Source organism: Hippocampus guttulatus, chromosome 23, assembly GCF_054856545.1.
Source record: "Hippocampus guttulatus isolate MCC_2025c chromosome 23, RoL_Hgut_1.0, whole genome shotgun sequence".
Classification (NCBI taxonomy): Eukaryota; Metazoa; Chordata; class Actinopteri; order Syngnathiformes; family Syngnathidae; genus Hippocampus; species Hippocampus guttulatus.
This window is the reverse complement of record NC_141283.1, coordinates 2,287,769-2,314,025: the sequence shown is the minus strand read 5'-3', so window position 1 is coordinate 2,314,025 and position 26,257 is coordinate 2,287,769. Positions and strand designations below refer to the sequence as shown.

The 26,257-nt window shown below is 44.0% G+C and overlaps 1 protein-coding gene across 5 annotated transcripts in view; it reads right to left on the bottom strand.

The window, feature by feature from the left end:
• Positions 1-26,257, bottom strand: part of LOC147185683 (utrophin-like) — a 91,644-nt gene that overhangs the window by 46,071 nt on the left and 19,316 nt on the right. For all 5 annotated transcript variants that reach the window (XM_086104110.1, XM_086104109.1, XM_086104112.1 and 2 more), the window contains 33 exons: positions 25,462-25,599; positions 24,892-25,005; positions 24,597-24,752; positions 24,333-24,503; positions 24,017-24,223; positions 23,820-23,954; positions 23,042-23,191; positions 22,669-22,830; positions 22,359-22,490; positions 21,980-22,153; positions 21,695-21,850; positions 21,358-21,528; positions 20,902-21,081; positions 20,602-20,730; positions 20,337-20,507; positions 20,026-20,082; positions 19,726-19,869; positions 19,338-19,475; positions 19,175-19,261; positions 18,381-18,554; positions 18,092-18,264; positions 17,690-17,840; positions 15,586-15,761; positions 15,181-15,316; positions 14,761-14,910; positions 14,370-14,522; positions 14,002-14,103; positions 13,697-13,820; positions 12,435-12,658; positions 12,213-12,330; positions 11,915-12,129; positions 10,956-11,110; positions 10,448-10,637 (listed from right to left, as the gene is read on the bottom strand). In XM_086104110.1, coding sequence (XP_085960236.1) covers positions 10,448-10,637; positions 10,956-11,110; positions 11,915-12,129; positions 12,213-12,330; positions 12,435-12,658; positions 13,697-13,820; positions 14,002-14,103; positions 14,370-14,522; positions 14,761-14,910; positions 15,181-15,316; positions 15,586-15,761; positions 17,690-17,840; positions 18,092-18,264; positions 18,381-18,554; positions 19,175-19,261; positions 19,338-19,475; positions 19,726-19,869; positions 20,026-20,082; positions 20,337-20,507; positions 20,602-20,730; positions 20,902-21,081; positions 21,358-21,528; positions 21,695-21,850; positions 21,980-22,153; positions 22,359-22,490; positions 22,669-22,830; positions 23,042-23,191; positions 23,820-23,954; positions 24,017-24,223; positions 24,333-24,503; positions 24,597-24,752; positions 24,892-25,005; positions 25,462-25,599 — 5,013 coding nt within the window. The remainder of the gene's footprint in view (positions 1-10,447; positions 10,638-10,955; positions 11,111-11,914; positions 12,130-12,212; positions 12,331-12,434; positions 12,659-13,696; positions 13,821-14,001; positions 14,104-14,369; positions 14,523-14,760; positions 14,911-15,180; positions 15,317-15,585; positions 15,762-17,689; positions 17,841-18,091; positions 18,265-18,380; positions 18,555-19,174; positions 19,262-19,337; positions 19,476-19,725; positions 19,870-20,025; positions 20,083-20,336; positions 20,508-20,601; positions 20,731-20,901; positions 21,082-21,357; positions 21,529-21,694; positions 21,851-21,979; positions 22,154-22,358; positions 22,491-22,668; positions 22,831-23,041; positions 23,192-23,819; positions 23,955-24,016; positions 24,224-24,332; positions 24,504-24,596; positions 24,753-24,891; positions 25,006-25,461; positions 25,600-26,257) is intronic.

Below are 26,257 nucleotides of genomic sequence, written 5' to 3'. Positions count from 1 at the left end.
CTCCATGAATAGTGTTTGATGTTGAAGTTTGCCTTCTGGCTGTGTGTTATCATCATGATTAGCATGAACAATGTAGCCGTGTTCCTGAATGTACAATCGAATTTTTTTTTTAAAAAGAGCTTTTTTTTTATTGAGGTACTCAAGGACTCCTTTCACCCTTTCTAAAGATAAAACACGATGTGTATTTAACTTAACTGCAGAACTTAACCTTTAAATGTGCCAAGCGTAAAGCTAATGCTAACAGACGAGCTAGGCTAGCGAATAGCATTTATGTGGCAGTGTTCTAAGCCCTTGACCAACAGATAATGTGGGGCAACACATCTTTTTTTTTCCTACGCCATCTAATGTTGCTGGGCCGCAGTGCGATTTTACTCTTTCGCGCGATGACTGATTAAACTTCGATCACATTGTGGTGACAGATTCGGTTAATGACGACTGGAGATTGCCGCAACATCTCTGCGCAAGCCGCTGATCAATCCACACCGCTCGAAAGCGTCGCTCCGTGTACGTTTTATTAATAGCGCGTCGCCGCGTATCATATTTTTGCTCTTTAATTGAAGCCCGATCGACTGAGCTGTCCTCCCCAGTGGCAACAGCAGCCTCTGTAATTCAACCTAAAATGAGGCTACAAAAATAATGAAATATAATAACCTGCTTTGAAGAATTTAGGACATGCTGCAGGTTGGAGATGTTTACCGTGCAAGACCTTCCTAATTTCGGTGCGGTAGCTGAGCAAGATAAGCCAACGTGTCAATATTATAAACTCCCAATGTCAGTGATGCGATTTTTGCCATAACAATGACTGATCCTATTCCCCTCTTTTTAAAAAGTGCTGTCGATTTACTAAGATCCAGAAAAGCTACAAATTCAAATGGCACACATGCAACACACAAAGGGGGGGAGTGATTTTAGTTAAGAGCTCGGACAAAGAATGCATTCGATACTAAGGTACATTTCTACTCCTGCGTTGGGATGGCCGGCCGGGTTACCTCGCAAAAGTGATAAGAAAAACGGATTCTTTAAAAAAAAATTATGCAATGGCAGCACTTTGTGGCTAAAGTGGGCGGAGCCTTCTTCTGTTTCTACGAGAGACTATCAATAAAGACTATAATTACATACACGTCTATTGATCAATATATTACATCTCACAGGCATCGAGCCAAAAGCTCCTATCACAATTTGCTACATTTCATATTTCACACCAAAATACATTAAGAGTACATTGAGCTGCCTCATACAACTGTTACTCGGAAATTAATGTCGAAAACAAAGCCTGTACCACGATGCTGCTTAACTAGCCATTATTCCATCACGTGCGGCAGCTCGCAACGGCAAATTGTCATTGCGGCGAGCCGGCGAGTTGTTTCAGCATTCCAATTGATACTCTCACGTGCGCACCCACATTCTCACATGCTGCAACGCGAACGCGCTCCTGCGTAAACGATTCCCTTGCTTGAATTTATCACTTGGCGGAGGGGCGGGCACTCCGGAGACTCATTTGGTTGTATACAAGCAATTAGAATCTGTCCATGTTGCTTTAATACAGTCATTCGTTTTGCAGCTCAGAAATATCAGCGTGTAGGCCCAATTGCATGAAATCCCGAAAAGTGAGCCAGTGCCAAAATAGGCCAGGCGCAAGGGAGTTAGAGCACAGCCCATCTTGCATCACGGCCGCTATTAGTCCCTTCGGATTGGCGTCCTCTAAAGAGCCACTTTCCAGTTTCAATTCAGCGACACTCCAGCACGGTTTCATACGTAGGAAGAAAAAAAAAAAAAAGCTACTTCATGGAGCTTTGCGTAGACAGGAGCGTGTACATCTCTTTCTAAGCGTCCCTTTCTCAATTCGTTCCAATCAAAAAGGTGGTAGCGGGCACATTCTAGTTGCCAATCTGGGAATTTGGTCTTAGGAGACCATTTCAAGAAAGTCAATTTGATCTTTTTTTTTTTTAGCGACTCCTGAAGCCAGACACAATTACGCTAATGCAACTGCGTACAACGTGAGCCAGCTTTCGTCGTAATCGAAGCCATTCGCATCTCAACAAATGACTGGGCAGCAATTTCCCAAAATAAAAAGACGCGGCGGGAAGGCTCAGGAAGAAGCTTTCCGTCCATTCCACTTTTGGCAGGCGCCTCCTTTTTAAAGCTTGACTGACATTTGTCATAAAGGAGGACAAAGTCACAATAACTGTCCAATTAAGTGGCCTTGGGATACATTTTCTTTCTCATCGGGGATGTTCCGAAGATCATCGAGCTCTTCTTGCATTGCTGGGTCTGCCGTATCTCATCTTCCTCTTGACCATACCCCACAGATTTTCTATGGGCGTTATGGTCGGGTGGTATCGCAAGACCAGGACTACCATGGTCCTTGCACCAGCTACTGATAGCTTTGGCACTGTGAGCATACTTTTATTTCTTGTCAGATTACAACTTTAATGTCATTTAGACTTTCATTCCGATCGCAAATGGGGATGACAAATCCAAGAGGAGACTGTGGGCAGCAAGGCAAAGTCGCTGTGGCAGCTCTGACCACATTAGTAGAATGTATTTGTGTGTGTGTGTGTGTGTGTGTGTTCCTCATTCTATCGTCATTCTTTTCATTTTCATTTCCTCTTACCAGCGGGCGAGCAGTGACACCGTCATGGCAACCGGCATCAGCGACACGTGTTTGTAAGGCCGATAACAGCCATATCCAACCACACGCACACACACACACACGTTTTTGTTGCTCATCCCGCTCCTATGTCTTGGGTTTTGTCAGATGTGGAACACTGTGTACCAAGCACAAGTGTGTGTGTGTGTGTGTTTGATCCCGCGCTCGCGAGAAACTAAACAGTCTGATCGAGGCGATGCCAGAGGGAGAAGGTTAAGAGGAAGAAGGACAGACGCTTGCATTGACCTGTCAATCATTTTGTCACCGTGCCGCTGTCTGACGAGGGCGGGACCCGACACAGGCTATAAATAGAGTAAGACAGAATGGAAAAGAAGACACATGATATGTCAGGAGTGCCTGTACATCTGGATTTCTGCTCGTCATGGCCCGGCGCGTGCACAACATTGCGGTTGAGGACGCAGTCTCGTCATAAGATGGTGTTCAATATGAATATGTGCTGTAGGTGCTGCTGTTTTGGTTCGCAACAGTCATTTTGACCATTGTGAGGAAATACAGTACATTGTGTGCGTGTGTGTGTGTGTGTGTCCCAGAGTGATTAGTAGTAATTAATGGCCTCTCTCCGGGAATGGGAAAACATCAATTCAAAATTAGGGCTTGATGAACTACCGCAAAAATCGCCGAACCTCGGGGCAAACAGAAAACATGACCACGCACGCACGCATACACACACACACACATCCAGAATCCCATTTTACATCGATGAAGTCAACACCCAGAATAGCCTCTAATGTGACGACGTGACTTACACCCGTTTAGACATTTTGAGTGGCCGAGTGCAATTTGCGGCCAGTCGGGGAGACAGCTCGCGTCTAATTAGCGCCATTAGCGACATCAAATTAGAGCGTTCAAATGAACACAAGCGGTGGTAACCTATTTAAGGCGGTCAAGCATGAAGAGATAAAAATAAACAACAGGACTTTTTAAAAAAATGTCAGCGATTTAAGGACGAGAGTGTCCATATTGCTCTCGTTATTACGGGTTTCTCAGTGTTTCTATTCTTTTAACAATGGGTAGATTAGCTTTAAAAGAACAAGTTCTTTAAATGCTAACAAGTATTTTAATTACGGCTTATTCTGTTGATCGTTTCCCCTTTCACCAACGGTTATTCGAACACAAGTGGCACAGCGACACATGTGGACGGATAAAACAATACCCCCAGGCATACATTCTTTATCCTCTGCGAGGAACGCCACATTTTTCTGTGGCTTAACTGAGGAGCTGAGACTGGCTCCATGTGCAGTACATAACCATGCGTGTGTTGTACTGCCCCCTGGTGACGGAGGTGCTCACGACAGAAGGAGCAGCACCATGTCTATTAAAGTGAGAAAAAAAAAAGGAAGTAAAATGTATATTTATTGACATCCTCTATCTCGCCACGTTTCTCTCCAGTCACATGACGCAACGCTCCACGATTCACAGTGGCATCAAGCGGCTGTCCACACTTTGGCGCGGCTTTTAAATCCTTACGACAGACAACATGGCTCGTCTTCATGTCTCACTTCTAATCTTGAAACATGTTTTGCAAATTTCACATTTCCAATCCGTCCGTTCCCCTCCTTGCTGCTTCTGTGAGGCCCCACTGGCCAGCTGTTCGCCACCGGGGATTACAGACTATATATAACCTGCTTTATCTTTAATCTGCTGTCATCGAGCAGCAGAATACATTTGCCACTAAACTTACCTCGAAAAGGCATGCCGAGGCCTGTACCCAGCTGACTTGCGTATGTTTCATTTCCTTGCACGATCACAATTGTAGCCCAAATTAGTCATATTTTTTATATGGTGACTAAAAGTAATAGTTTGGGATTTTTCATTTTGTTCTTTCAATTCAGTTCAATCGTTTTTAAAGGCACAAGTTGAACGTCATTGGCTTTTTTTTTTTTTACATCAGGTTCGTCATTCATTTTTTTTTCCCCGCGCACGACACACTTTCTACCACCTAACGCAACACATACCCTGTTTATACCAAACATACACATAGAGCGTCTAAATATTTTGGCTTTCCTCTCACTTTTACAGCATGTGAAAAGCCGAGACTTACCTCCTAGTCATTATCTTCTACATAAAAGCTGTGCTGATTTCAAATTCATCAATTACATTTCTCTGATCCTTCCAGGATAAACTATAGATATATTATCGATAAACTATAGATATAGTCTAAGGCATATTATATTTATTTATGTTCTTAATATATTTATTTAATTACATTTATTAAGCAGTCATTTTTTTCAAAAGGATCCAATTTCTCGTGTGATTTTTTATTTCATTTTTATTATGGTAGAGTAGATCATGATGAATTTTTACCTCATTTGACTTAATTTTTTTTAACTGAACTTTTTCATGTCATTTATTATATTGTTTTATTGATAACAATGTCAACATGTCCTCGAGTGTTTAAAAGTGTAGCAAGTTGTTTTTAATTCTGTATTTATTTGTTGGTATATTTCGATGTTTATATTTTCTATTAATTATTTATTTTCCCCTGTTCTTATTAAAGTACAATATATCTATTTTACTTGAACTTCATTTTTTGTATTTATGTACTATTTTATTTTATTTTTAATATTATTTTGTGCATACAGTCATCCTTTTTTATATACCATACACTAAAGTAATGGCAAAATGGTAACGCTAAACTTAGTTGACAATCTCAAAATCGGAGTCCTGCTGCTCTGCATTTTCAAAGACTTGAATAGAAAGCAATCCCCGAGAGAGGGGATTGTTTTAGGTGGCACATTCTTGTCAAAACCAACATGACGTCTTTTGGCAAACAAGCAAGGTGCCCACGGAGTGGCGAGCGTGCGCAAGAACTGGCTGAAGGTCAAAAAGGCTTCACGCTGACAAGGTAAATTAGACACCGGAGCGCCTCACTCCAGGTCAGTGTGACTTTCTCTCTGCACCCTTCTAGTGTGACACGCTAAAACCCTTTGGATGTAACAGGACCAGTAAAAAAAAATTTTTTTAAACTTGGAAATAGTTCCTGTACTGCAAAAAAAAAAAAAAACTCCACTGTCAAAATCGAAGTTAACGTCAAGTTGTCATCAGCGGGTGTCCCTGAGATTTTCCCTGCCAAAAGTGTTGTTCCGCGCAACAAAATTGCTGCCTCATTCCGCCCAGAGGCTTGTCTCTGCGTGCTTGTTCACTTTGCGGCATCGTAAAGTGCGCCGGGCGATAAAGCACACGTGCCTTAGCAAGTCTGGCTTGCCGCTGCATCCGGCCGGAGAGCGGCTAATGGAACGAGGGAGCGCACAACACAAATCCATGTTAAAAACGAAGAGAGGCATTAGTGGCTCAATAAGCGTGTGTGGGGGGTGGAGGGAGAAAAATGCATACAAACAGACCAAGCTTTATGGACTAGCTACTTTATGCAACTAATGACATTTAGCTTAATGTATGTCTTCTTGCAAGTCGTGAAATCCCCAAAAGCCTCCATTCCACCTGCCAGTGGCCTTATCTCTGTTTTTATGTGAGCGGGAGTTGATTGATAAAAGACTTGAAGAGCGGCACGCCTGGCTTGTACACCCCAAGATCCCGGTGGCTTGTTTTAGCTCCGCGTGTGTTTGATCATCACCATGTTGTTGAAAATTGGCTGGAGGGTCCACCTCCCTCACTCTCATCTACCCCCCCCCCCACATCCCCATGAGGAGTGCCCTGCTACTCTCATTACTCTGCCAGCTCCGACTGTGTATGCTGTCGTTCCCCGCCGCCACCCCTACCCGTCAAAGCACAACTTTGGAAGGGCGATTGAAAGCCACTTTTGCCTATTGGGCTGTTTGCCAAAAATGTCCAACTAAACCATATAGTTGCGTCTCACTAAATGCTTATATACAGTGCAACATAAGTCTTAAACAAGATAACAGACATTAGCACAGATGTTACGGTACAATTATAAACCTTCAAACAACTGCGATGGAGCAGCAGCACATAGAAAGAGTGCATACAAAAATACTAATAGGCAAATATTCTCTGCTCTGTGAAAACGACAAACATTAAAAACGGTGAACGATGACTATATCTGGGGTGCACTGTGATAAACGACTCTTTAGCTACGCTAGTGAACCAGCTAATTTGTTGCAGAAAAAACTACAGGCTCTGACAAAACAGCATTGCGACTGAGTGTCATCAACAGAAACTTTCACCCCAGCCCAGGAGGCTCAGCTGTGATCAAATCCATCAAGCGGAAGGCAACAGTCCAACCCGGAGGCTAGCGATCGACAGCCCTCCGGGAGGACAGCGACATGTCTGGCATGAGGAGAGGGCGAAGCACCTCACGCAACCCATTGGGCGCTAATTGAGTGCCAACGATTGATGGCTCTTCACGGTCAGGAAATCGTCCCTTCGGGTATCTGGTTCAAAGACAATGTGTATTTGCTACTCACAATTATTTGGAATGATAGTGAAGTCACGAAACGATGATTCACCGATCTCAAAAACTTCAAACTACCAAAACTCAAATACAAAAAAAAATATTCTTTGTTTTTGACAGAGGTTTTTTTTTGGGGAGGATAGTGAGAAGTCGAAATCAAAATCACAATGACATTTCAAGCCCTGCCATTCGTACAGTATTAGTAATAATTATATGACAAAACTAAAATGGCGAATGTTAACGCTCCACAGTCCACGTGCCCCCAAAAAAGTCAAGCGGAAAGCAAACAGTCCCATGTTGGCGTGCTGAGGAGTGATGGATTTATGGATTAAGACTGGCTTAGGCTGGACTGTCACATGTTGCTGTGATTGAAGCTGGCAAGCCATCACAAACCATTGTGATGCATTTGTCCCCCCCCACATCCACATTGGCCAAATCCTCCGTGATGAAAAGGACCCAGATGACAACCAGCTGTGGCGTATTACGTCACCGTACGCTAGCCTTTTGCTCACAGGAAAGCTCCAAAACGTGACACTTCAGAGCATGCATGCAAAAGTACTCACACCCTGTGCTGAAGTCGTAAAGCAAAGATATTTGTGTCAAGAAAAGGTTCTGGTCACAATTTCAGTCCTGACTGATGCACTAAAAAGTACCAAAGCAAAATCAAAATGATTTTTTTTTTGTCTCTTAATTACATACAATATCTGTTTTGGTCATTTGAGCAAAAAAAAAAAAAAAAAAAAAGGTTCCTGTTTCAAGGAAATTAACTTAATGATCAACAAAAAAAAACCTCACAATATATATTTTTTAAAATGTGGAGTCATTAGAGAATAAAGTCAAGGAAAAAAAGTTATAAGATAATGAAAATACATTATATTCTGAAGAACAGATCATATTCAGACAAAAAATGTCGAATACAAGAATAAAGTCATGAATTACAGGATAAAGTCACAATTATGTGAATAATCACATAATCGTATTACACAAAAGATAAAAAATAAATAAAATAAAAAAATAAAATGTGGAATACCACAAAAATCAAGTCTTCAATGACAAGAAAAAGAAGCAATAGCACAAGCAAAGTAGTTGCAATTATCAAGAAAATCATCCTCAACTGACTCAAACCAACACATTCCTACAAAACAGCACTCCGGGGTGGGGAGAAAACTCAGATGAAAGAGGAAGCATGTCACGGAGTTGAGATCCTGAAAACCAGGACGAGAATTTCACACACCATGGCAATGATGACGACAACGCAAAGTTCAAATGACTTTCTCACCAAAAGAAATACATGAATGAATAAATCAACTCTCCGTGCTCTCTTCGTGCTGCCCTCACCCGCGCACGTACCTTGCAGAGTTTTTGATAGCGCGGCGAGGAGATCGCCATCCTCTGGAGTCTGTGTAGGAAGACCACCACTTTCTGGAGGGAGGTCCGGACCATGGCCATCATTTTAGAACTGCCACAAGTCTGCAGCAGCCCGGCGCCGGTCCGCATGCTATCACTGCCCTAGCCCTCTCATGGCGCCCCGCGTTTGCCGTGTCTCTTGGAAGCCTGCTGAACCTGAGCTGAGCCGACGCGATGCGCACGCACGCACGTGCCCCGCTCACTCCCTCGCTCGCTTACTCACTCGCACTGAGCTCTAAGCATGGCTCGTCTTTTTCATCGCGCAACAGACCAGACTCACTATCTCCCCCACGACGACATTTGCAAATTGGCTGTGACGAAGAAGAAGGATAGAATTTTTTTCAAAAAGTGCTGAGCAGGACAAGACGACGAGCCACTCCGCTCTTCAAGCGATCCCGTTAGAGAGAAGAGGACAGCTGTGAGATGGATCGAGGAGGGGCGGCAGGTAGCGCCTCCTTTGTGCACTGGCTACATCAATGGGGAAGGCGGCGGAGTAATAACACGCGTGATTGTCAACCCGCGCTCCAAGGGGGAGGAGGAGTTCCAGGGAGCTTCCTGGAAGCCAAAGTCCCCGTTGGGATTTCTGCCTGGTGCCGTCAGAGCGCGCCCCACGTGAAACACAAAAGTACCCTTTGAGAAATGTAATATACGCCAAAAAATAAAAATAAAGTCACTGCAAGGAACCATGCCAAGCACTGTCATAAATTACTCGGAAAAGTCACATCATTATGAAAATACTCGAAAGTCGTAATGTTGCAAGAAGTTGTAAATTATGAAAATAAGGTCGCATATTGCTAGCAAATCTCAAAATATCACACTAAATACAAATATCCATACAATACGCCATACATTCTGAAAAATAAGTCGAAATGTAGTTGGAAGATAATAAACTGTAAACGAACATATTTCAAGAAGAGACATGCTATTGCATACCAAAGTTGTCCTAATGAGGACAAAGAGGATACTAGTCCACATACATTTCCATTGTAGCCATTCACATTCGGTGAAATAAAGACAAATATTTGACACCAACAGAGGCTGCTTTAGTCATTATCTCACACACACACATAGGCAGTGGTCGGGGGATTATGCTAAACTTTGGGGAAGAAGAGTCTTTAGAGAAGCTTTATTGTGCCACAGAAGCCATTAGAGTCAAAGCACAATATTGACTTCTCAGGAATTACAACAGCCCGTTTTGTTGCCTCACTTATTATATATAGGACTGTGCTTGTATGTATGATTTTGTGCGTTTCAAGAAAGCCTGTGGTCAAAAAGGAAAAAGATGGGATTTTTTTTTTAAAAAAGGTGCATATATAATGACGTTTTCCTCAGCTCACAGTAGTTTCCGATTTCCGCAAATGACTTTTAACACTTGAATGCCATCCATCAATCTCAAGCGCGGCAGAGATAGAAACAGAGGCGACGTGGCCTTAATTAAGGCGATATGTCAGGGCGCCGCGGGGGTGCGGAGCAAGTCTTGCTTTTGCTCGAGACAATTGTGCCGAGGCGTTTACTCATGCGTCGTAGGCATGGATGTGATACTAATTCGGGAGCGTTGAATGATTTAGTACAACTCTTTTCAGAGTGGAATGATTCAGAACAAGAATGTTTTGTTTTGTTTTTTTGGGTCTATCGGTTTTGTCACGCTGCATCAATTCAAGATGTGATTAATTGAATTCTCAGCTCATCACTGATACCATTCTTTACAGAGGATAAGGATCAAAGTGAATCTAACATCTCCGTTAACGATACAGTCAAATAGCATTAAATGGAGGTCACAGGAACACGTATAATTAAACATATCCAGGAAGCAATGAGCTGAACTCAATGTGCCCACGTGTTCAGACGCCCCTCAACATGCCCTCTCATTGACACACATGTGGATTCACCTCGGCACTAATGTGGAACGACATTGAGATAATAGCTCCCACCTGTGGTACTGACAAACAAACAAAAACATACACGCACGCACACACACACAGCATCTCTACACAGATTCCTACCTGCAGCTGTCGTCTGAGCTCTTTGACGCGGATGGAGTCCTGTGACAAGTCCTCCCTCTGGGAGGCGTCGGCCAGCACGTTGACGGTGGTCTCGGCCTCCTGGAGCCACTTGAGGAAGGCTTCCAGCTCCCTGAGGGACACCTGCAGGCCTTTCAGTTCGTCGTCCAGCTGCCCGTGGCGGTCATTGGCCCTGCACAGAACAAAGGCAATAAATGTCTTTGTCCTTTATTGGGATACAAGTTTAATTTGTTCTGTGACCACATTCGCAAGTGAAAATACGAGAGTAGTAGAGTCCTTGGATGGAATGATACACGTGTCCACTGCAGTGACTGACGTGCAGTGTCATTCATGTAGAATAAAACAAGCATTTGAAGAGTGCCCCACCGTAGAGTTGTCCTGCAATGTGTTTAACAGCTTGTTAAAATATGTGAGGCCTGAAGAGTAATATAACCACATTGTTGTCATTATTCATGGATGAAAAGGCTTTTAAAAAAAAAATGTTGGGCACCTGTTGTTGAGGTTGTTCCAGGCGGCGTTATGCGCATCAGTGACTTCTTTCACCCGCCGGGTGTCGTCGGTGGAGTACTCGCGCAGAAGATGACCGGACAGCTCGTTGAAAGCCGCCACCGCAGCTTGGCCTCGACTCAACTCGAGCAAAAAAGCCTGCGTCGACATAAACATCAGGAAATATGATCGAGCGCTGACAGAGGCGGGATGCTGGTGCATCCTTTGCTAAAAATAACAACAGTCAGTTCATTGAAATAACATTTGTGTTGTCTTGACTGCTATTAGTCACCATTATGTGACCAAACAAAGCTGTGGCCTCGCTGCTCTCAGTTGCCCTCTAGTGTTCGTCCCACACAGTGCGTCGGAGGCTCTCACGAGGCACAATTTGTCATCTCGCATGAGGATGACGGTTGATGTGGGTTCGCTGATGCTATTAAGCCTCCAAAGGATACTGCAGAGAGGTGATTCATTTCCCATCTTGCACTTTTAATCACACTTTGAAATACGCTGGTAATTAAAGCTGCAAGCGGCAAATGAGAGAGCCCTCGCACCCTGTCTGGAAACTCAAATGTTTCCCAACTTGCCGTCATCTATCTTTCCAGTATGTGTGGTTGAAAGTTGGTAGTAGTTTAAAGCCTGATAATCCCTGGTCATGGAAAAAAATAATGAAATGACGCTAACATAGCAGCTTTGAGCCAATATGGTAGACTTGCTGTGTCTTTTTGGGCATGGGTTCTAGAGAATTTTTTTGTGGTTCTACTCATGATAGACAGGCCTATAAAAATGTATGTTGCTGAGGAACATCAGTTTCAGTGGCAGTTTGTTGATACGAATGCTGGAAGGCAAGGAAATGGCTGATATGAGTCCTAAAATGAGCACTTTATACCAGAATGGAAGACTTCCTGTATCTTTTAGGGTTCTTGAGATGATTTTGTTGGTCTACTCTTAAACGACCATCACCTTGCTGTCAGCCAGCTGAATGGTCAGGGGGTCTCTGGACTCCCGGGACTGCTGCAGCATGTTATGGAACCATCCTTCCTTGTGTCCGATCAGAGCCTGCACTTCCCGCCGCTGACTCTCCCACTGGTCACTGTGGCCAATCATGTTGTCCAGCTGCTGGAGTCGCGCCACCACGCCGTGTTGCGTGTTGTCCCACTGGTTGCGCACTCTCTCCACTGGCGATATGGTGAGAATGAAAATGTGTTTTTAAAAAATATACACAAAACGGAGCAGGTGATGCTAATTGAATAGCACGCACGTTTTTCCGTGATGGACGTGCGCACATCCAGGTTGGACGTCTTGTTTTTGATGTTCTGTGCGAGGGTGAAAATGTCCTCCAGCTGAGGATGACGATGCTCCAGGTCGCTTTTGGTCACCTGGGTGGATGAAACAGACAGACATCGTTTTTTTATATACAGGTTTTTAAGTCCGATAGTACTGCGAGTGAATAGAGGTGCTTAGAAACAAGTGCTGCTCTCACCTGAAGGCGCGCCATGGTGGTCCTGATTTCTTCGGTGTCGCCCACCGTGACAATGTTGGACTTGAGCATTTGTGTGATGAGGACCAGCCAGTCCGCCAGCTCGGTGGCTGTTTCATTGAGGTCGGTGGGCGCCACCAAGTCGGGCGTGTGCGGGGTCTGGTGATAGGGGTCCTCGCTCGCCAGGCTGGCCATCTGGACAGCTGAGGGCACTGAAGACACCGTGACTACAATGGAGTAAAGTAGTAGCTGTTAGAAGGTTTATATTTTCCGTTTTGCTCATTTCCGTTAACTTTCACAGACATTAGCATGAAATGAGGAATTTGCAAATTTTTTTTTTTTTTAAAGTGAGTCTTAATACATTTAATCGTGGTTCAAAAATGCGGGAGTGGTAAAACTATTTTTAAAAAAAATTTTAAAGACGCGAGACTGGAATATATCCAATAATATTTACCGGGTTTAACTGTATACATATTGAAGGAAAAATGAGAGCATGAATATTAAAAGATGTTCTTGAACGTAAACGTCAAATGGTGATGAATGATGCTCGGCAGCGAGGGTAGCTCACCAGCTGATTTGTAATTTCAGCATGCATTTTTCATGCTGGAAATGAAAGCATTGCTCTTTCTCCACCGTACTTGTTCCCACTGAACGGTTGCGTTACTCATATGCTGCCGATGATTCATGGGAAAGGAGCGCAAATGTGTTGTATAATGTCGGGGGTGTAATACTCATGAAAATGCAGAACCTCTACAGCGGCTAAATTAATGTTGAATGCACAGAGTCAATAATAAATCCTACAAAAAAAGAATGAAGAGATGAATACTGAAATAATTGAACAAAATAAAAAGTACAAATATAAAATATATTTTGTAAAAATCTATTATCCGCATTTTAATGCCATAAATCCATTTGAATTAAGTCAAATATCTGTGCATTGTATAAAAGCTGAATAAAAGTGATTAGAGTGTGTAAAGAATTTTTTATTTTTTTAATAAAGTGTATAATTTGTATGTCGTGTAGTATTCCTGTGCTGAATGTGTGCTTGCAAGGGGCATGGCCTAGCTTTGACTCAGATTGGTCGGTTCGTCTGCATGTAAGCGTCTGGTTGTGAGTTGTGGCTCACAGCAGATCCTTGCAAATGTTCTCAATTTGTATTTTGGGTTTGCAAACTAAAGTACAGGGAAAAAAAATAGTGAAGCAACGGATTACAGAACAGATGATTTTCCACTGTAAAACGTGTTCAAAATGAGACCGCTGTTTACCAAGTTGCTGGTGCTCTACAACCCGAGTGTGGTGCAGCGTCCACGGGGAGACGTGCGCCTGCAGAGACTCCCTCAGTCGACCATCCAGAACTTTCCAATCGGCCGCCAGCTGTTCCACCTTGCTCTGCGCGCGCGTGCCGTGAAACATTGAAAGTGTGTATGATGAGGAACGGCGCTTTAATAAAACAGCCAATTAAGCTGCAATCAGTTCCAGGAGAGAAAAGGACCTGCTGCAATATGGTGTAATTACACAGGCTTGTGAATTTAGGCTTATTGAATAAATCACACAACTAGGCTGAGGGAACCTTTTCATGAGGAGAAAGCTGCTGGCGTCTCTGAAGCTCAATAGAGTGGGCCAGAAGGTCCTCCAAGTCCTTCTTTCTGTCTTTCATGGAGACCTCCAAAGCCTGAAAACAGTTAGATAGGGGTCACGTATTTATAAAAGATTGACTCTTGGTGAATAAGGCGCTCCATCACTATATCACGGCTCATCATTCAGTCATCTCAAACAAAAAAATGTTGCGGTTCCCGCAGGGCAGCGAGAGCTGCTTTGATGCCAGACTCAGCCAGGACGGTCAAAATAAATATATTTTTTTTAAATTTGGTTTCTCTGTGTTGTCGATTTTCACTGAACCTCTCCCCCATAATGAATTAAGTTCACTATTTACGGTACCTGCGCTTGGCCGGGACTGAGGCCTCGATTTGTGATGGTCTGGTGCGTGATGACTACCCAGTCGGTGAGCCGGGTCATTTTGTCACGGAAGTGGGCGTGACTCTTCAGGTTGGCCTCCACCTGTCCGACCTTGTCTAACAACTCGTGGGTTACCTGCAGGTTGGGATTCAAGAGGGGAGTAGTTCAGGGAAGAATGCTTTTATTGATGGGTATTTTGGCATCGCTGCAGGGAATCCTCACATCTCCAAAATCGCAACTTCTCTAGGTTATCAAAGAAACAGCACCTTGCTTGATTTACCAAGGTGCAGTGTCAATTACGGATTATGGGGTGTTATTTCTGTATTTAATGCATACACAAGACGTATGAATTATTCCCCGCGGCTTATCCCACCTTGCTCCAGTTGAGGTTGATGGCTCTGAGGTTGGCCACGTGGTGGTCTCTGGTCTGCGGGTTTACGGCGGGACTGGCTAGGATCTGCGGGGCATGTTTGTTGAGCCAGACCAGGTGTTCATTCTGCACATCCATCTCCATGGCTAAGGCCTGAGGGGGAAACACTGGAGTCGTTTATGTCATCAAGTGCTATTGATCGAAAGAAAGTTAATCACGTTGGTCTCGGCGGATCAAATGGCAAAGGTAAAACCTGGGGCTGAAAGGCTTGTCAGTTAGAAGAAAAACAAAAAAGTAAAGTGGCTTTTGCTCAGGTAAACACTCTGCCTCAATTAGTCGACCACAAATTTTGCAACACAGCCAAAATGTGATTTTTTTTTAAAGGCACTCCTGTACATTTTAGAAAATACGGTAAATGCCTACTTTGAGTTCTTTGAGGTTCTGGTCGGTGGAGGAGATGGGAAGAGTGACAAAAACGTTCTCGGCCTGCTGCAACCATGAAGCCAAATCCTCGCTTCGCCTCATCAGGTCCCCCAGGGCAGCATCGCCTGCAGCCAGCCTGCAAAGACACATTATTTACCCAGATTGGGATCTCTAGTTCCCTCCAGGTTGCAGACTTAATCCCGAAATTTACATTTAAATTACCATTGGCGACTAATTGACCGCGACCGATAAGAAAACAAAGAAGATAGGCAGGAAATGCTGACCTCGATCCTGTACTACACTGGAAATACAAAACTTCTAATCCAGTTACCGAAATGATGGTGGTACAAGTATATATCGACATCTACCCTTCATGTCCATTAATAGCCACATTTCTATGAATACCTGCACTGTCGGTCCGCGACCTGGCGCTTCGTAGCCCTCCATCGCTGCCTCAGGACGTGGAGCTTCTCTTCCAGCAGAGCGCCGTCAGGGGAGGACAGCTGGCTGATGATGCGCTCTCCTGTGCGGGTGAGACCGGCCAGGACGGCCTGGTGGTTGGCAAGTCCTTCCTCTAATTCCTAGAGGGAGAAACAGATTCCAAACTAATTCCTAAAAATCGACAGGCCTTACAAATCAAATTCTAGTGCCTGTAAAGTGAAAATTAATGGCTTGAGTGACAGCCAATTTGGAGCATTCTGACTGCTCCTTTCAAGGCTGACAGAATATTGTGTTGATTTTTACGACATAAACACAGAAACTACCAAATGAAATAAACCATTTACTTTCATCACAATTTTTTTTTTTATACTTGATGCCATTTTTTAATAATCAGCCGTAAAACATGGGTTTGTTTCATCCAGCGCAACTGATCATTTTTGCTTTTGTGGCACCTCAAACAACTGAACAGTCCTTTTTCTTTTGTAAAATACCAACCACAAAATTGAAAATGTGATTTTCATGGCAAAATACCGTCCGACTATGTTATTTAATAGTAGTATTCAGTAGTGTGTGTGCGTGCAAGTTTCATGCATGTGTTTGACGGTGTGTACATAGATTGCATCATTGCTTCTACTTCTAAATTTAAATAATCCCCATCATGTCTTCCGTTGTGAAACTCTGTGATAAATTTCACGTGACAAACACTTTGATCTTGCTTGTAACAGTCGTATATCCAAGGGCATGTCACGTTTTTAGGAGCTTAAACATTGTTGTGACACAGTGAGCTGATCCAAGAGGGATCCAATGCTGCCATCTGTTGGCCACCGGTAATGCTTCAAGATTGGAGCAATTCATTCTGCTCTCAAACACTGTGTGGTATGTTCACTGAATGCACTGCAAGCAGACCCGACTTAGCTGTCACTTGTCAATAAAATAGGACTTCTAAAACCAGGAGAAATGGATGGTACTTTGTGCAGCTATCAGGACAACGAGGCACTCTACAGAAGCCATGTCAACCCAATGCCCCTGCCTCCATCTATTTGTGATGTGCGTGCACTCACGGATGACAATGAGGCGCTCTGAATCACCTATGCCATTCCTAAGCGCAGTCCACATGCTGGTTGTCAAATCAAGACTTTTTTAATTTTAAAAAATCCTCCTCTCACTCTTCTATTCAAACAAACAAAAAAAAAACACCACACAGATTTTCAAATATAAACTCATGTCAGTGCAAATCTAAGTCTCACAAACACTACGCCCAAGTCAAGTCGTGCATAAATTTCAGCCAAGCACAGTGTCCTAAAATTGAGCCCACGCTCCCTCGCCTCTCTAATTGGTGCCGCTTAATCCCTTCACTAGCTCTTAAAACCTGTGAAAATGCGTGTAAACAACTTGTGAAGACGCGTGTAGCTCAAGATTTAGTAACCACACAAAGACGCCGGCTTGTCTTCTTTTGTGCATAATGAATTTGGATCAGTTGTAGTTGTTTGTTTAAAAGATGCAGTGTACAAACAACATCCCTCCACAGGGAATGCAGTTGAATTATCTAAGACTGGCTAACAAGTGTCTAATAGTTCAAACAGTAAAAGCGTATCTTAGGGATAATGATCATGTTTTGAACTCGTATTAAATGAGGTTTCATCACACTATACATGACTCCATCTGTCATGGCCATCCAATGACCACATGGTCAGACTTTCAGCCAAGCAAATGAAAAAAGTCAAAGAAAAAACAAACAAACAGATAACAGGCATTTTTTTTCCCTCACAGATTTTCATTCTTTCTTTTCCTCCAAGTGGCCAATTCTTTGTTCAATTCTTACAACAATTTAAAGATGACTGTTTGAGAAATCCACTGTAACACTGACTCTGTTCACGATTGTACTTTTTTTTTAAATTACATTTAAATGGAAACACATTTTGACATAGTCATTTAGGTTAATTCATTTTTAATATGTTTAAACATTTTAATTTAACTTCATGAATGCCCAAGTGTGGAACAGATGCTTTCTTCATGCGTGTATGGGTGTGTGTGTGTGTGTGTGTGTGTGCGCGCACCGTGTACTGACCTCTTGATGGCGCCGTGCTGTGTCCAGGTCCAACTGTCCCTCGGGACCAACGCTGTCGGACAGCAGCCTCTCCGTGTCGGTCAGCCACTGGCTCAGGTCATTCATGTCGCAGTGGAAGTGCCTCCACTCCTCAATGGCGCGGTCAAAGCTCCTGTACAAAATACTTGTCTTTACAAATGTAGATTTACACGTTGTAAACACATTTGAAAAAAATAATTGCAAGTATAAATTGGAGAAAAAATGTTGTGCATATCAGACATGTCTGTAGAACATTTTAAATCCACTTAAAATTAAGGAAATGTCATTACACTCCCATAGTAGGGAAGAAGAGAAATTTGCATGTTGAGTAAATCAACGCAAGGCTTGAACTGCCCGAGAGTAGAAAGGCGCCGCCGCACTCACCCTTTACGCTGGTTGTACATGCGGTTGAGGCGGTCCCACTCGGCGTTGAGTTGCGTGAGCGAATCTTCAATCTGGGAGACCTCAGCGGGCGACGCATGCTGGATGACGTCCAGGTGGCGCTCGTGGATTTCGTCCACACGCTCGCCCACCCGCTCCAGATTTTCGTTGATGGTCTGAAGGAAGGAAAAACACAAATGACATGTACACTGGAGGCTCCATTTATGTTACAAGGGCCAACAGGTAACACATCACAAAAATTCTATTTAAATTAATAACCAGACGGACGGACCTTGAGCGTGTCCTCCTGGCTGGAGAAGTCTTCGTAGAGCCCCCCGCTGAGCTCAGAGGAGTTGAGCAGCAGCTCGTTATCGGCCATGGCCAACAGCACTTTGTTGATGTCCAGCAGGAAGCTAGATGGGCTCTGCGAGGAAACGCGGCCGCGGTCCGCCACCAACTGGACGTCCTGCAATTCACACACACAAACGAATAACACAATTACTGTGGCACAGTGATGTCTGAACGCCCTAAAAGTTGCATAATTAGGAGTTTGAACATAATTTTGATGGTGTCGCGATTTCACCATTTTAGCCCGAATCAAAATGTTCTTTTCTTCTTTTTCTGTAAAAACTATAAAGAAAAAGACCATCGGAAGCTACCGTGAAATAAGTGGACTCATTTAAAGCAGAAAAAAGTTCTGTGGTTGTGCTTTTGTGAGGACGGCACATAAATTTGACTTGGCTTGGCAGGGTTTCAGTTCCATTAAGGCTTCACTTCTCTCTTAGAATCAATCCCTCTTCACTATATAGTGCCCTATAGTGTGAGCTAATCTTTTTCTAGTAATCAGAAATTGATATTCTTTATCCTCTGCAAAGACCGACTTATAGTAGCGCCGTACTGATGAGTCCATCTGTCTTTTACTGCTTCAAGTGAGGGCAGCAAAATGGCCATTTAATTGATGCCCTGTGACAAAACCTATTTAATTCTTTTTCATTCTATTTTATTACAACAGAGTGTCTGTGTCCCAACACTTGCACCAGTTAATGTTTCATTCAAAAAGATCAAAAGCGATCAAACTAAGCTCACCTGGGGCGGCATGTCTCTTATCTGCTGCGTGATCATGTGGGAAGACGAATCGACGATGAGCTGCCTGCTTCTCAGCACCCTGAGCTCCTAAAAAAAAAAAAGAGAGACACGAATTAACAGCAGTGCACGAAGGGTGGCGCCTAAAAAAGAGTGCGTGTCGAACCCTGTGTGAAGAGTACTGGTTCTGGAGTCGGAGCAGCAAGATTCTCAGTTCTTCCCTCTGGACCTCGTCTGACGCTTGCTGAAGCAGATCTTCTCCTCGTCTCAGCAGGTTTTCGACACTGGCTTTTTCCTCATCCAGCTGGACACCAGACAAGCCAGGAGGGGAGAAAAAAGTGGAATCAGTAGCTCGAGAGACTGAAAGAGAACAGACTTTCCCATCCAAGGCGCTATCAAGCTTCCTGACAGGGACATTGACCTCACTGTTGATTGGCCAGCTTTGCACCACTAGCGTAATTGACGCCATAAACCTAGATAAGCAACACTTTGTTTCAGCTACGGCCTTCAAAAAGAAAAAAAAAAAACATCGAAATTCTCGAATGCGGCGCTACCTTGTCATCGTCGGGGATGTTAGCAGAGTCCTGCTGCAGAGTACTGAGTGTGTCCTGCAGCTCGGCCTGGAATTCCTGCATCTCGCTGAGGAACGGAGCTTCAGTCTGAGTTTCCACCGAGGTCTCCAGGTTCTGAAGTACGTGCTAAAGAAAAAGCTAAATCTGAGGATGGCTTCTGATTTTCAAAGCAAATTACAATCTACTGGCCAATGTAACTTCAACTAAAATCGCAGTGAGATGTTTCTTTCACCACTTTGAGTTTATTTATATAGAGTAGTGTAGTGCATGTAATAATTGAACCTGCTGAGGTGCTTCCTGCTTTATGTCCACGCCTCCCGACTCCAAACTGGTCATCATCTGCGCAAGAACACACACCATTTTTAATATCCTAACACGGACCTCAAACTATTGTTGCAGAAGGGTGGCAGTAAGCTTCCACTAAATTAAACATAGAGAATTATGCAATGACAAGAAAGAATGGAGTGGAACCAGTGAAGTTGATCATAAATCAGGAATCCGATCCAAATTCACTTCATGTGCTGGCCATGGTATGAGATGTACATGATATTGAGTGGGTTTCTTTTTTTTGGGGGGTGGGGGGGGGGTTATACCTGAGCAGTTTTGATGTGCTGCGAGACTTTGTCAAAGTTGCAATTGAGCTCGGCCAGTTTGGGCTCCACCACGTCTCGGCAGGCAGTTCCCCGGCTGGTCATCAGGATGACAGCCTGGTCCCTCACATTGTCCACGCGCATCCCGACATCCTCCAATTCCTCCAACATGTTCTGATGACACAGCACACAATGGTTAAACACCAATATACTGCAATTCGTCGCTTGCGCCGCCGCCATGTCATAAATTTTTAAATGACTGTATCACCTTGACAACCTTCTCCCGCTCGGCCGATTCTAGCCGTTCCGCCTCGTCCAGGTGGATCTGAGTCTGGTAGAGCCAAGTGCTGATGTGAGCCAGGTTCTCGTCAAGAATTTCCACCTCGCTCTGGTGGCTCTGCATTAACAGATAAGCATGGTGAAGCAGCATGGGGCTCATGATCTATGATACATTTGTCCCAAGTAACTTTAAATCAGTAAATTTGTGATCACGAAACGGCTCAATTTGGCATCATACTATGGCACCTCCCCCTATTTTTTTTTTTTTTTTAAATACTGTTACACCCACCAGCACAGCACTGAGCCAGTCCTCAATCCACGTGTGGACTTGGTTCCAGGACTCGTTCAGGGCGCAGAGTTTGTCCTCCAACTGTGTCTCGCTGCCCTCCACCAGTGTCTGCAGCCCACTGCTGGTCTCCATCAAACTGGACAGCTCCTGCTGGCGGCGTTCGGACTCCTTCAAAAGGCCCTGGTGATGCCACAAAGAGCAGTTTCGTGTTTTATGATAGTCATAAAATCTGTATCTGTATTTAGAGAGATAACACCAGTGGTAAAGAAGGGAAGAAGTTCTCCTAAGCGTCCAATTGGCTTAGGGTGCACCCTACTGGCCAAGTGTGGAAAGGTTGCAGAGACTAATTAAAGGAATTGACCTTAGATTTGCTATATATTGACTACAACTTCTCAACAAAAAAAAAAGATTCATAATGCCGTAATCATAAAAATAATAAGAATAATTTGTCCTCACATTCGCCCAGCCAATCTCAGCATCGATGTCTGCCGGCATGTCGCCGCTGTTGTTCTTCTGCTGGAGTGCAGCCTCGCTGGTGGTCAGCCACTCTTGGAGGGCGGTGCTTTCCTTGTGGAACTTCTGCGACAGAGACAAGGCTTTTTCCAAGTCTTGCTTGCCCTCTGTTACCTACAAGAAAGAAAGAAAACACACATTAGACCTTTTATGCCTTATATTATACCATTTGCCTTCTATGTCAGTATTAAGCTATTTTTTTTATTAAATGTACATGATGTCTCTATGTTGTGGATTTCCACCTCGAGGGGTCTATATGGAACACAAGGGTTCACTGTACCTGCGCCCCCAGGTCATTGTAAAGCAGTTTGAGAGCGGTCAGCTGCTCGTCCATGGCCTTGGGGTTCTCCGTCTGCTGTTTCTGCACAATCTGCCGACCCGTTTTTATCACCGTCTCCACCTCCAGTTTCACCTCACTCAGCAGCTTGTACAGTTTCTGCACAATCACGAGAAAGGAAAATGAGCACGGGGAAACAACCTGCATAATAAACAGTGGTACCTTGACTTACGAGTTGAATGTTTCAGAGTCCCGCTGTACAAAAAGTACTACGAATTCCTTTCTCACCATGCAGCCGTTGAGATGGGACTGGATCTTCTCCGGTTCCAAATCCCTGACATCCAGAACGTGCAGCTCTGCCTTGGCTCCGTCGAGAACCTTCTTGCAGTCCAACATGCGCTGCTCAAAGTTAGCAGGCTTCTGGAACAGCTGGTACTTTGTGGATATCTCTCGTAATTTTCTCTGCATTAGGAAATGAATGGAAGACATTTTTGGGGATGAATTTTAAAATGAGCAGTTATTGCCATTTTATTTTTTTTTACATATACACAAATTGTTGAGCAAATGAGAAACGACCACCGTAGATTTGAGCCTCACTTGAAGGAATAAAAAATTATATATATATGGTGTGACAAAAGCCGGCAGCGCCAGGAGGGCTCATTGTTACCTGAAGCTGATCCAGCATGGTGCCACCTTTGGCAGCTTTGCCATCCATGACCGGTGGCGGCAAGTTGGCCACATTCCTCCTTCGCATCTCCTCCACCGTCACTTCATGGGTCGCAATCTCAGCACCAATGTCCTGCAAAAAAAAAGTATTCAAATTCAAACTTGTCCATCTTCAACTCTCATTTTATTCTACGTTGGAAGAAATCAATTCATTGCACTCGGCTTGAGCTCAGCTTTCGCATTCACACCCAGTTTCCTCAAATATTGCATTTTCAATGTGCCTAGAAACGTAAGATGCTTGCACAGCGTACCTGTGCCTCGTGCGGAAGCTGGAAGGCGTCGATACGGTCGGTCAGGTAGGAGGTGAGTGTGCGGTCCAGTTGAGAAAGAGACTCCTGGAGGGTTTGGAGTGCCTCATCATTCTCCTTCAGCGTGGCGAGCTGCTGCTCCAGGCCCGTCTGTCTGTTGACAGCCTGAAAACAATATTTCATTTAAATATGGTTCATTACGGCAGGAACAACATCCATGTTCCAACTTTCTATGAAGCTTGCCCTAATGAGGTTCTATGTTAGCGTTGTGTTTTTATACAATACGGTGCATATGCTCTCCGTTAAACATACTGTATATAAAAATGTAGTGTTGTATGCCTATACTGTATAAAGCAAAAAAAAAATTTTAACTCACCTGTTGGTTTAGTTGCTCATAGCGGGAATTGAAGGCCTGGAGTTTCTCACCGATGAGCTCATCCAGGATGCCGCCATCGATAAGCGTCTGACCAAGCTCTCGGATTTGCGTCCGGTTGTCCGCCGGATGACGGAGCACGTCCTCTAAACTCTGGCAGGTGATTGGACGCGCAAGTCGAGAGAGTGAGAAAGCCAGTGAGAAAGCTAGCAATTAAATAAAGAAGTGAGAGACAATCAGGGGTTCATCCTTTATGTGAGATCTTTGAGTGGACTGTTTGGTGTGTGTGGGAGGATCATTGTCTTCAAGAGACTTCATTACGTTTTTGAACAATGCAGCAGCAGTGGAGGGTGAAGCACAGTGTGACGTTAAGTGACTTTGACAGTGATGCTGCGGGCAGGCTACAGATATAGCAACCAGCCAGACACAGGCTGGGAGCTCGGCTCTCTCTGCAAGAGTTTACACCAGGAAGACAAAAGTCTTGGGACACACAAACCGAGACATTTTGGACAATTCTCTGCTATTCTAGTCATTAAGACATGTTTGGATAGTGCGCTGTGGAAGACCACAAAATGTGCAGCACAATATAGACAGTCAACATCATTGGCATACAAATTCTTTATCTGACTAATATATGCACAGGAGTTGTGAAATGTCTTTATGTCTTCATGACATGTGTTATACCGGTGATATTTTGTGACCACGAGATCTTCATCTAAGTCATAAGACACAAATGAAGTAAACGGATGACAATGCGAGCGCGACCGCGAGATGTTTGTACCTCGAGTGCTTCATGAACCACCTCTGTGCTCTCTGGTAGACTTTCCGTGGCTTTGACCTTCTCCTCCAAGGTGTTGAGCCAGGTTTGCTCAATGTCCAAGAACTGCATCAGCTCCATCCAACATGACCACACCTCCTGCGTTACATGCAACGTTATATGCACTATTTCAGTGATTCCCAACCAGAGTGCAGATTTACCTCCAGGGTGTGGCACTTGCTCTTGAGGCGGTCGCAGAGCTTCTGGTAGTTCCCCAGAACGCCCTCCAGTTGTGCCGTCAGACCCTGCCCACCCCTTCCTCCGGCTCCAACACCACCATGGGGTGCCGTCTTGGACACCAACATGTTGATGCTGTCTTTCAGGATCTTCACTTTCACCTCCTTCTGTAGCACGTCCTCTTTAGCCCTCTGAATTGAGAGTTGGGGGGGTTTTCGCATTTTTTCCACCGAACGCGGAAGGGTCTGTGACGTATACCCCATGATAAACAGGCGGTCGCTGCACGCGAAAAAATGTCACCTTCATTTCATCCAGCGCCGTCTCGAGCTCCTCCGGACTCATATACTCAAAGTCCCTCATTAAAAACTCCTCATCCACTTGAGTGATCCACTCCTGCATCTCCGCCAAGTCTTTCTTCAGGTTCCCCTGCTTCTCCTGACTTTCTAATAAACGATCCTGCTGGCTCAGCAACTGCAAAACAGATGGAAGTTGATATTCCAAACAAATTCAGAAGGTTAGCAACTCGACCAATTTATGACCCAGTTGAAAGTAAAAAGTTTCTACCTGTTTCGAAAGTGATTCCAATCGACTTCTAAACTCTCCCACCGTATGCTGCCCCCACTTGGCCAGCCCCGGCACCGCAGCCGCCTGCACGGCGCTAATGTTTTCGTCCATCTGCTTCAACGCACTCTGCACGGACTCCATCTCGTTCACATAATCCTGCAACAAAGTTTACTTTCTATTGACACTGTCAGATATGTCTTATTTAACCGTATGCATATTAGTGGCCTGACATTAGTAGCATGCAGTAGATCTGTGTTCTCATATTGTGTCAGCGCAATGAGTGCGTTGTTCTGACCTTGCAGTGACTCAATTCTTCCTGTAAGCTGTGTGTGTCAGTCGACCTTGTCGCATCTCGGGACAAAAGCTCCTGAACCGCCTCCAACCAGCGTTCAACCTCCACCATCCGCACCTGAAGGCAACATTATGATAGGATTGTACAATATTACCACAACAGGAAGCCCCTCTTTTATGAAGCGATCGTGTTCTTTTTTTAACGGCCTTTCGCAGTCCATAGGCAAGTTTGAATTTAGAGTAAGATGCCTGCAGCAAAATACCAATGGAAGTGATGCAGCGTAATCCGAGTAATATTAGTTGTTCCTTAGAGAGGACAAAGAATATATGCCTGTGTGTAATTACAGTAAACCCAAAGTGGTAGTGGAAAATAAACACCTTGAAACAAGCACACCGTGACTCTTATATTTGTGTATTTAGTAAGACTAAACCTGTTGCTTGTGACAGGAATACAACTATTTAGAAAACAATGTTTTTTTACATGGCTTGTGTATCGCAGGTGGTCCTGGTACCAATGCAATAAACGAGGGCTCCCTGTAATAAAAAATAAAAATAAAAAGATGTGGTCTTCTACCTGATTATCCTTCATGCTTCCCAGGATGCACTTAAGTGTTGCCAACTCCTCCCGGGCCTTGGTGGACAGCCGAGTCCATCTTTGCTGTTCAGCGGGACGGGAGGCTTTCTGCGTTTGTTCAATATCCAGACACAAACCCTAGAGGGGAAAAAAAGTTTCAATAATTAACAGCACATTGTTTTGCTGCAGTTTGTCTGCTTTACATAAGTTGAATATGGTTCTTTAATTTCACGTATTCCAGAGCCCCAACTATTTGTATACAAACCAAAAAGTCAATTTGTCATTACATGTCCCTTTCAATAATTTTATCTGGAATTTTAAACTACTGAAGCTTATCACTTTGCCTTGAGACACTCTGTGTTCTGTCATGTGACTTGATATTGTTGTGTTTCCTTGACACTGACATGCGTGTTGCATGTCAGTACACGGTGCCCAGAATGGGACACCAACCCCCACCTCGCTGCCACCGCCGCCATAACAAGAGCTCAGACTGAGTCGCATTCCAATGCAGGATAAGAAGGGAAGGGGGGTTTAAAAAAAATAATAATTATGTAAAATTTAAAAAGGAGAGATTATCCTATCCACAAACAAGAAGTGTACAGACTCAAATTTGAGTGCAAATGTGAAAACAAATAACTGCCAATTATATAGTTTCTAACTTGGAGGGGGGCGGGGGGGGGGGGGGAATTCCCTGCCTGGTTCCCCTTCCTCCATGTTACCGCTAATCCTGTTCTAATTTGGGCCAATTTGAAACCATAACCATCCAAATTCAGCATATGGTGAGAGTATGTGAAAA